The sequence below is a fragment of the Apaloderma vittatum genome, unplaced genomic scaffold (genome assembly GCF_000703405.1).
Source record: "Apaloderma vittatum isolate BGI_N311 unplaced genomic scaffold, ASM70340v1 scaffold9382, whole genome shotgun sequence".
NCBI classification, from domain to species: Eukaryota; Metazoa; Chordata; class Aves; order Trogoniformes; family Trogonidae; genus Apaloderma; species Apaloderma vittatum.
In genome coordinates this window covers 70,066-81,267 of record NW_009701903.1, presented here as the reverse complement: position 1 = coordinate 81,267, position 11,202 = coordinate 70,066, and the positions used below count along the sequence as shown (strand labels likewise).

The window sequence follows — 11,202 nt, the reverse complement described above, 5'->3', positions numbered from 1 at the left end:
AGCAGGAATTTTGGCTCAAGCCAGGAGGAAAAGCCCTCTGTTCAGTTTAAAGCTAGCTTAAGCTGATGTAGTCCAAAATGCAGTGCCCTTTTATAACATCCAAGAATCTCCCCAAATTTGGACTGTTTTCTTCCTAAATCTGGGCTCTTGCATCCATCAGTCTGCAGTTGTTATCATCCTGCAGCAATACTGCATTATGAGAAACCTTTTGTTCTCAGTTCGCATGCCTTATTGCTCTACTTCTGAACAACACAATTAGGTCCCCAGAGCTTACTTGCTTTATCAAAAAAGACACAGGTATTAAACAGGAGCAGAGACATATTCCAGCTCACAAGTCAAATCAGATAATTGAAATGGTAGGATGAGACTTAAAATTAGCCCAATTCACGTCTGAATAGAGTTCATATCTCACTGGGAACTAACTGTCCTTTCTTTTCTTTGTCTTCTTTTTTTTTTTTTTCACCTGCTGCTGTTCGGTTTGGAAGGTGCTCTTTAGTAAATACTGCAACTCCAAAGATATTATGGACCTATTCTGCATCGCAACAGGGTTACCAAGGTAGGTCTCTCCTTTCATTTGTGACGTTTGGTTCACTTTTGTTCCTTTACTTGGGGACAATTTAAAGACAGATCTCAAATGATTCATTTACTTGGTGTTCAGGCTTCTCTCTCGATCCAGTCTACTGGAAGAAAAAATTGGGACAATCCAGACAGCACCGGTTGGAAAAGTGCACAAAGTTCTGGCATGTGTTGAGCCACCTAAGTGCTGGCTGAGCCTGAGGAACCAAGTAGAACAGAGAAGAACAGAAGGCATATAGTCTAAAAAAATAGAAGCAAGTGCAGAAGCCTAGCCCTGAGGACATACAGGTTGTGTGTGCCTACAAGTTACACCTTTGCCAGTTACACTCAGCAATCCGTTTTTGCCCATATCAAGGGAAACACAACTGTATGTTTGGAACGTAAATTTTAAGGGAAAAATTTGGGGGCAGGAAGATGCATTGCCACTAGGTGATAAGCTTTTCACTTAGATACAATATAATCCAATACCAGGTATGGGATAGTCACACACAAAGTACTCCAGCTGAACCATTTTATAGATCATAAATATCCCTAAATCCCTTGCCCAGGCCAAGTATTTCCTAATTTACTTTGTCCTGCAAAGTCCGTACATCTCTCTTGCCGTAACTTCCTGTGGGGTTTGTTTCTCTTACCTTCAACCTAGAAAAAAGCATCCAATTGAAATCTTGGTGTCAGGCGGGATCTGAGATCAGTTGCAGGTGTGTGCCAGGGTGGGAGAGGCTGGTGCATGATGGGGTGTGGCACAGTGCAGCACCCAGACGCTTCTGCACTGCCTGTCCAGGGCTGCGGTTCAGGGTGAGGGAAGACCCTCAGTCACATCTAGAAGGGGAAATCTGCCCCTTCAGCAGATTTGAGCAGCAGACCTTGAGCAGCACAGGCCAGATGCTGCATGGCAGCATGCAATAAGCCATAGTCTTTATTTTTGTACATACAGGTGTATAGCACAGAAAAACACAGGAAAAAAAATAAGTTTAGCGTGGATTTATTTCATTACTCCAGCTCTGGGGACTGGAAGACAAACTTGTCTATATTGACTCAGAATTTGCATAAGCTGCTGGGCAGAATTAGTGCCCTGTGCTGTTTATCCTGTCTATTTCCTCCTTTTTGACATTAGAGAGGTTAACAACTCTCATTTGCCTATGATGTCAAGTACTTCCACTCCATAACCCAGAAAACTTTGTTCAGTGGTTTTAGTGATTCATGATTAGGGTGTTCACTGCATATCTGGCATTTTATTTTGATCAGAAGTCTTCCAAAGAAGTGTACATTTTATACAGGCTCCTGGAGCAAAAGCGAACTTCCAAGGTTTACATCTGAGCTGATGAGATCATACCTAGCACATTAAGGAAATAAAAAAAAAAAGCCCAATATTCAGCAAGACATTTGTTTTGTTTGTTTTGTTAAAAGAGTAACTACACAATTTCAAGACATTCATAGAACCAGTAGTCATTCGTATAGTGTGAGTCAATACATAGCTGCTGCGTCAATGTATCTGTCACAAAACACAGCTTTTTAACAGAAATTACTAGTTGATGAGTCAACAGAAGATATGAGTTACCAGGGAGCAAAGTTTGCTCTTAGGTCAGTGATGATCATACTTAACATTTTACTGGAAACATCTCTGATAATTAAAATGGGTGAAGCATTAATCCCTCCCTGACCTGTGTTTTGACCCTTTCTGCACCAAGGTAGAATGGGTCCAAGACAGTGCCAGGCCAGGCCAGGAGTACTGCAGGAGAGACAATGGGCATGTACCATATGTAGGAGCAGAGAATTTCAGCCAGCATTTCTAGGTCAAATAAACCTATTTGAAACATGCTTTTCAGGAACACGACGATCTCCCTTTTGACAGCAGACAATTGCATGGTATCCATTGATCCCACAATGCCTGCAAACTCAGAGAGGTAAGCCTTGCTGCCACCTGCTCTTCAAAAACAGGGTCAAGCCCAAGGGAAGGGGTGGTGGGTGCCTGCAGATGCCTTTTGTGTGCAGGAGGAGGCAAGCTACTCCCCAGAGGGAGATGACAGTAAAAAATAAGTGCTGGCTTATAACACAAATGCCTGCTGGTTTTGAAGATTTTTACTTGTTATTAAAGTAGGAGTCATTTCTGAGGAAAAAAATATTGCTTTCAAGTATTTGATGTAGAACATCTGTTGCCATCTCACTGTGTTCACTGTCAAGTCTCCCAGTTCCTTTCTTTCCCCACTTCTTCATTGCTGTGCTAGGACACAACCATCACATTCCTTGCAAAGCCAAGTCAAAGTCTTTGATGATGTTAGGTCTCTTCCATGGTTTTGGCCCTTCTCACCTCCAAATTCCTTCCTCTTTTTCTCCTTGTTTTCCTCTTACTTGTTCAGCCTAACACTTTTATTTTAACTCTGACTGCTCACAGTTACTCCTTCTACTGTTATTTATTGCATAATTCATTATTATCTACCACTGGTGTTACTCTCACTGACACTGTGTCGTGGAGCCTCAACAGCTGGGAGAGGACAGTGCATGGGACAATGTGTGAACACAGAGCAAAAAGATGATCCCCACCACTGGATCTCCTTTCTAACCTACAAAATTTCTTCACCACCTCAGTCCTCAAGACATCAAAGCATGGCAAAGAGGAAGAATTTTTAGCGTGTTGTGTGATTGTATAGCAAAAGAAAGATCTCTCTACCTCTAGTTCAGTAGTGAATCACAGAATCCTAGAATGTTAGGTGTTGGAAGGGACCTTGAAAGATTGTCTACTCCATCAAAGGCTCATGTGCTCATAAAAAGTGTCCATTACATATTTACACTGACAGGTTTTAAGAGAGCTTAGAGTTTATTCAGATACTTCTTCCTACTTCTCAAAAGGTATGAATATGAAATACAAACTACTTTCTGAGTGTTACAGAATCACAGAAATAGAGAATATTAGGGGTTGGAAGGGACCTCTGAAGATAACCTAGTCTGACAAAGATAACCTTCTGACAAAGCAGGACCCCTTAGAGTAGATCGCGTGAGAACACATCTAGGTGGGTTTTGAAAAGGTTTTTCCTTGTGTTTAAGTTGAACCTCCTGTTTTCCAGTTTGTGATCATTGCTCTTTACCCTGTCACTGGGCACCACTGAGAAGAGTCTGGCCCCATCCTCCTGATACCCACGCTTTAGATATTTATAAGCATCGATGAGATCAAATTTGCTAACATCAACCCTCTCTGACTCTTCCAGGTCTCCATACAAAGTGATACCTGTTGCCACTGGGCAGCTCTCAGGTAAAATGATCCTTCTGAACTGAATTTGCAAACATTTGCATGTGGAAATTACACGGCTATGGTGAAAGAAAGAAAGATGTGTCATGGTTGTAGCTACAGCTACAAGTAAGAAGTATTTGATCACAGTGTTCCGGACAAAAGCTAAGAAAAATAGTCCCTGGATTTCAAAGCCTTTGAGGGTGAGGTGGAATGGCCAGGGTCCAGGGGACTTTTGCAGTGCTTAGCTGTGGTATGACTCAACACCACGGATGTCCTGGGGAAAGTCTTTCATGGAGCAGTGCTTTTTTTTCTCAGGCAATGCAGATGATGTTTGAAAGCCTGCCCTGCAGTGTTTTGTTAAACTCATTCATTTCCCAGCAAAGCTCTGCTGAAAAGCTGGGCACAACATTTGAACTCCATGTTATTTCCAAAAGGCTGCAGAGAGAGCATAAATTCTGTTGTAGGCATGGTAGCTCTAAGTGCAATAAATATTTAAATACACCTGACAAGATTAAAGAAGGCCTGGGTGAAGGAATACATCTGGAACAACTTTCCCAGTGCACAGCACTGCTGTTCTCCACAGGCAGCACTGAAGTGGCACTTCTACCATTTCTCTTTGCCTGCCAGTGTCAATGCTCAGACCAGTAGCTCTCAGGCACTGGAGAAGAGCGTTTGCTTGGGGCAATTCCTGTAGAGCATCTGGCTCACAGTCTCTCTCATCTGTGCAACTGCACTATCTCCTGCCACTCGCTCTGAGGCATCCTGAGCAAGGGCCCTAGCCTGTACCTTGTGGAACTGTGGGGAGAGGCTGGCTGCTGAGGCTGGGACTGCAGGAGGACAGGAGCCACCAGCTGGGGACACAGTTAGAAGCAGTAAAATGGGAAGATAGCAGAGACAAGGGGGAAGAGGTTAAGATGAGCTTGGAAACATAGAGTGCACAGAAAGAACAGGATGGAGCCAGAAAGTCTGGGGCTGGGAAAAGCAGTTTGCAAGAATGGGTGAGGCTCTTGGGATAGGAGCAAGGTGATTTTGCTGGTCCCATCTCATTTTCTTGCTAACACTAATTGTAGGTCCCACCACTTTAGGCTCACGTGTTATGCAAGAAAACACAGTGTCTCACAGCGCTGCCATTTTTTAGATGGGGAGGCACAGGAAACTGAAGTCACTCTCTGAGATACCCACATCCATGGCGGCAGAAAGATCTGTAGAAAAAGGGCACAGCAAAGCAGCGTAGGAGGATGTGCGGGTGGAACAGAGAGGCAACAAGTAGGGAGCTTGTGTGCAGAGTGCAAAGGCAAACAGAGCAAAAAAAACAAAGAAGCTAGGAAACAGCGAAGAACTTTATCACGCTTAGGTTTGTTACAAGCCGTAAACAAGTCGCATGTCAGTGACTGCTGCTGTTGCCGGAAGGAGGTAGTCAAAGCAGAGAGATGGAAGTGCCTGCTAAGGGGAAAGAATCTGTCTCCTAAACTATTGTCTTATTGTAACAGCATCAATCTTCTGGTCAGGGAGTACACTACTCGTTTTATCAGATCAGAAAAAGGGGGTTCTTAACTGAAGCATGCGTATCTGTGTACCAGTTGGCATAAGTAGCACATAGCTATTTGCCCCAGAACAGAGTAAGATCAGCAAAGGAGGCCAATGGGGCTCCACCAGGGAATGTCACTGTGTTACACCAGCTAGGAAGTTGATTGAAGGGCTTTCTAGAAAATCTATCATTTTTTCCTTTTTCCTAACATGAAGCTAACCGTATATTTTTATAAGGCCATGTATGACTTTTCACACTCTCCCAGGGCCCTCATTTTTCAATCCAACTGACAGCGCATGGCTCTGCTTTGTGCCGAGTGCAGCTCACTGTGTCAGCAAGGTCTCTCTTCCCTCCTTGCATTTTATAAAACAAGGACTTCCAACGATCTAAGCTGAAAAGGGCAAGAAAAAATCTGGCAGTAGCTTGCCAAAGCATAAGACAGAGTCTTCTGTGGAAGGAGGAGGAAAGTTGAACTGAGTGTGATGGAACTAATGTTCCTTGGTATCTGTTTCTCTTTCACATGGGTTGTCATTAATCTTAAGCATTCCTGACATTTTGCTGAGAGTAGGAAGAATAAACAGAGTGGGAAATTATTCGTCTTCATTAGAAAAAAAAAACCAACAAAACAGCTCTGTTCTAGTCTTCATTTCTTAAACAACTCTGCCTCCGTGATTCCACTTCCCAAAGCAACTCATCCAAATACATGCCAAAAAAGGGGTCACCCCAATTTTCACAACAGTGGGAGGTAATGCACCTCTTTTCAGCAATCTCCCAGGCAGCTGGAAAAGAATGACGCACGCTTCAGCGGAACAAGGACTGTAAAAGGTGGGACTGGAAAATACGATCCTTTGGGAGGAAAGTACAAGCAGTGGCTTTTATCCAGAGGAGGAGATATCCACCGGAGTCCTGTTAAGAAACCTCTCTTCATTTCCTGGCCATAGTCATGGGAGAGGGTTGGAATTAAAAAAATTATTATTCCGGTGAGTGTCTGTTGGATGCAGTGCCAGTCGTCATCTCACTGTGGGGTCAGATGTCTGCAAGGCAAAGGCAGGGGCCCAGCTGGCCGGCTCTGAGCCTGTGGGGCCACTTCATCATGTGCTGTCCCTCCTCCTACAGCCCCAGACCAGAAGGTGTGTGGGCATCCAAGCTGAGCACCAAACTCCTGGTGCCAAACCCTTCCTTCTCTCTGGGATGTTAAAACTCCCAAGCCCATCGAAGGGACATCTTCTCCTTCCTAACAGCAGAAAGGTTCTGGTCTGCATCCTCTTGGTGGAACAGGCTCAAAACTCGCAAACCGATGGCTGTGTTGTGGCTATAATTATTAGGGTTCAGACACTCCGCAATATTGCTGGAGGTGTCAATTAAATGAACGAATCCTACTAGCAGCACACTCTTGAGAGTGTTACATTTCTGATAGTGCAGAGAGAGGAGATATTGCGGAGCTCAAGTGAGCCTGATCCATCACAGCCCTAAACAGGGGGAAAACATGCTCAAGGGCTTTCTTTCTGCTCTAAAGGTAGCAAAGTGTGCGGACGAGTGAATGAGATCTCGCGTGGGATGGGACCTGAAAGAGCATGAGATATGCCAAGCTTAGCTCCAGCTCTCTCTGCATCTCTGTCTCCAGCACGTTTTGGTGGGTCCTTCCAACACAATCATGTCTGGGAAAGTGGGCAAGGAAATCCAGAGAGCAGTACCTCATAGTGACGGAGGCCAGCATGTGGAGAGAGCTCGCCATCTGCCACTCCTTGCTTAGCAGCCTCAGCACCAGGGAACCCCACCAGCATGGGTTGGAGCCGCTTGGCGAGGCTGAGGCTGCAGGCAGAGTCTTTGCCTCCTGCTTCCCTTGTCGTGCAGCTATTCACCTTTTCAGTTAACAAGCTATCTAGTGCTTGCATGGAGGAAAGCCCAGGATCTCTCCCCAGGGATACTGGCTTGCAGCAGGAGAGCTAGGTCAACCAAGACCCTTCTAGCTGCCTGCTGGAAGGCCTGTGTCTGAACTGGTGCTTACCCTGCCTTGCCCACTGCTGAGCTCACCAACGACAGCACCAGAGAGCCAGGAGAACTGCTTTTTCCCCCTGATTAAACACACAAGACCTTGTGCCGATTGCTATCGGTAAAGAGAAGTTTGTGTGTCTAAATCTTCTTATTCAGGGATCTCTCCTCCTTTATGAGGCATGTTCACCCTTCCAGATGAGGCAAGAGTGAAGAGGCAGAGAGACTGATGGAGAAAAATTCCCATCCCACCTGCTGCTCCTTACATGCATCCCACATGGATGTGTGCACCAGGATGGGGCCAACTGCTTCAGGATTACTCACCTGGATGGGGACTTGCATGGAACAGCCCAAATTAACCTGTGAATTTGGTGCTTGATATGACATGATTCACAGACGTGGGCTTGGGCTTGAAGCACACTCCTTCCTGTGGCTTTTGTCCACCAGGCTGTTTGTGCTTTTTAAATTCCCCTGATTGCTCAGATCCAAACAAACCACAGAAAGTGAAACACAGACAGGAGCCCAAGCCAGAGGCTCAAGCACATGTGACAGCGTGGCAGAGAATTTGCCAGCCTGTGCTGGCAGGGAAAGACAGATGCCCACATCCTCCCAGGCCACAGCAGAAAAGATGGGAGGAACCCTCCCCCACAACCCCACGCACTCCCTGCTTGCACTCTGCTGAGGCTGGTGGGATGGTGAGGAGATGGAGGTGGCTCCCCAGCCACAATCCCAGGAGGTAACACAGGAGAGGAAGAGGAAGAGTCAGTGCCGAGCGGGGTGATGTGAGGCAGAGGGTACTTGCCAATGGGTTATGAAATCATCTGTGTCAGTGCAGGCACAACCTGAGCTGTCCCAGTGCATACCTGGTCCCGTCTGGCAGGGAAGGTGCATGCTCGCTGCCAGCCCTCTGATCCGGACGCAGGGGGAGGCGTGGGAGAAAGTGCTGCTGCCATATTTTCCCCCACCTGCTTTCTGCCTAGACCTGCTGGAAACAGGACTGCAGAGAGGGAGAGTAAAACAGCTCCTTGGTCTGAGGCTGGCAGGGGCCAACGAGCAAGGAGCCAAAGTTCCTGTGCCTGCAGTGAGCACAGGAATGAGTGGTGGAAAGCCCAAGGAGGCTTGAGCTGCCTTGTACCTTGCCAGGCATTACACTATTGCAGCATCTTCCAGAGAGGGCTTTTCTAATTTTCATTTGTCAGCTCTAAAATACTCTGCATACTGCAAAAAAATTCTGACTTGCTGAACACCTGCATTTGCAAATGTTGCACATTCGCAGTGCCAGCGGTGGGTGAGCTGCGAAGAGGGCTGCTCTTGCCCTTTGGGTTGCTGCAGGCAGGAGCTGGCAACCTTCAGGAAGGTGCACACGTTGCAGCTGCCCATGCTATGTGTAGTAGGATTTTCTTTTTCACGGAGGGAATCACAGTAAAACTAATGAAGCAACTGAGGGAAAAAGTAGCTATGTGCACATGCGGTATCAACCCTGCGCAAAGGTATAAAAAAACACTACAAACAACTGAGAGTAATGAAGGGAGTAAAAGGCCACCAAGCCCTCCTGTTTTGTAAAGGAGTGGACAAGCGAGATTATGTGACATTGGTGTGATGTCTCATTTTCTTCATAACCAGGGGTTAGCAGAGGTCTTCCCCTCGGAAACGAACACGGCAAAGAAATGGATCTTTGTCTCTTTAAGATGAGACTAACTGCCACTCTTAGTCATATATCTTTACTGCACCCTAGGGTTATAAAAACATACATCTTCGTTTTCAAAGTCTTTTATTACATCCATAAACATCAGATTGCAGCTGACTGTTCCCTGGATGAGAATGTCCTAGTACTCCAAGTGAGTTTTGACAGGGGGAGGGAGTGAAAGTAAGATCGGTCGTGTTTTTTCCACTGGAACAGTGTTTATAGGGAACTTGTCAGTCTCTGGCATGCTACAGCCACTGTTAGAGAGCTGAGAAGCATCGAAGTGAGAGGACACAGGTTTCTCTGCTTATTTTCACTGCTGAACTCAGGTACCATCCCAGGTGCTGCATACGGTAAGCTTTCCTCCTGTCTTAAATGGGATGTTTGTTTTGTTTCAGTGCTTGTGTTTTAAAGTGGATTTTGTGAGAAAACTGAAAAAAAATGGGTCTCTGAAAAGAACTAATCTCTTCATTCATTCTGCTAGCCACTCCGCTGGGAGTCGGAGGACAGAAAAAAAAAAGAAAAAAAAAACAACAACAGAAGGGAATTAGATCTGAGACTTGCAGAGCTCATAGTGCTTGCTCCAGTTTAGAGACACAGGGGTAATTGTTTCCAGTTATCTTGGCAATTATTTTTAATATCTCTAATACCTGAGGAACTGCAAATCCTTTCAACAGGTACAAGAAATTTATTTAGAAATATAGTGTAAATGCTGGGTTATCTTTCTGTCTGATGTGTTTTGCCTGATGATTGCACTCATGAGGCATCACACTCCCTCAGGCAAGTGCGAGAAGTAGCTTCAGAAATGCCTTTGGGGTATTTCTACAAAGGGTGTTTCTACAAAATTTCTACAAATAGGTGTTCTGTAATATGCAGTGTGTATGAGAGCATGCAGTATTTTGACTCCTTGAGTGTGAGAAACCAAGAGTATATCCACATTGCAGGCATAAGGACGACTTCAGCACAGTGCATTTTAAATTGGCTAGTGGGGGAAAGTGGGGGCAATCTCCAAATCTGAGCTCACAGCTCAGCGAATGTGATTTATGCTTCCCCTGTCTGTGTGAATACCGTGTGGACAGACTGAAAGATGGGGAAACATTGCTATCGTACTTCTTCCTTCCTGAATGTACTTTCCCTAGAAATCTAGGGTCTTGTTTTAAGGACTCATCTGCTTTTCTCCAAGTTAGTGATTACACTCCTGTGGTGGTCTTGGGAAGGGGCTGGGACTTCACCAGGCTGACTTTCCCAAACCGACTGAAGCGCTGGAGCCCTAACATTGTCAGTGGGAGGCAGGGAGCTGCCGGCACGACTGCTCCCAGTGCAAGCACTGCCACAGCAGCTGAGGCAGCGATGGGATCTCCAGGGGATCCCCACAGAGGCTTTTTCCCAGTTATGTTCTCAAGGAAAAAGGGGGTGGGAAACTTGTGCCCTGCTGTGTCTGTCCCATGAACCAGGAAGGGCGGACCTTGTTCTGCAAGGACAGTCGCTTTGGCATCTCACGTTTCCCTGAAGCAGAGTAGTACGATCCTTATGAATTTGCACCACGCAGCTGATCTCCAGGATAATATCTTAGTGTAAAGGCAAGCTGAGTTTTCTTGCGTTGATAAGCTGTAGTGTTGTTTGTGGGCACTCTGGCACAGTGTGCTGATGGTACAGAGGCAGTCCTTGTGAGCCAGACCTTTCAAAAGCAGATGGCAATTCCCAGTGTCTTGCCCAAGAAATGCGAAGAGTTACCGTTCCAAAGACTGCTGCCTTAAAACAAGCCACCTCTCAGAGACACAGCACCCCTCAGAAAACCTTCTGAGAAACCTTGATTGTAGTCTGAAAGCAGAGGAAGGCAGGTGAGATGAGGAGTCATTCCCAAACACTGTCACTGTTCAAAGGACCAAGAACTACTTTTTGACTAAATGTCTCACTGTCAGAGCTGGAAGACGGGGGACACCACTTTGCAGGGGCGTCAAGGGTGTTTTCTTACGTCTCCCACTTATTTTTTTCAGAGAAAGAAGAATTGTTTCAGAATTTATTGGGACAGATTGCTGAGCAGTTCTCAAGGTAAGAAGCTGAACGGCATTATTAATTTAAAATGCTATTTCTTTTATCAGCCTGCAGTGAAATTTTCACAGGAGGCAGAGGAGTATTTAAGATCTCTTTCAAATCCCACTCTTCCTGCCAAATTTAGGCCTGGTACACATGTTG

General features: G+C 45.7%; 1 protein-coding gene across 1 annotated transcript in view; it reads left to right on the top strand.

Annotated features, from left to right (window-relative positions):
* The window catches only part of PDE9A (phosphodiesterase 9A), a 49,134-nt gene that overhangs the window by 11,819 nt on the left and 26,113 nt on the right, over positions 1-11,202 (top strand). The window contains exons 2-5 of the mRNA XM_009879327.1: positions 486-556; positions 2,403-2,480; positions 3,780-3,823; positions 11,004-11,058. Of these exons, the coding sequence (XP_009877629.1) occupies positions 486-556; positions 2,403-2,480; positions 3,780-3,823; positions 11,004-11,058 (248 nt within the window). The remainder of the gene's footprint in view (positions 1-485; positions 557-2,402; positions 2,481-3,779; positions 3,824-11,003; positions 11,059-11,202) is intronic.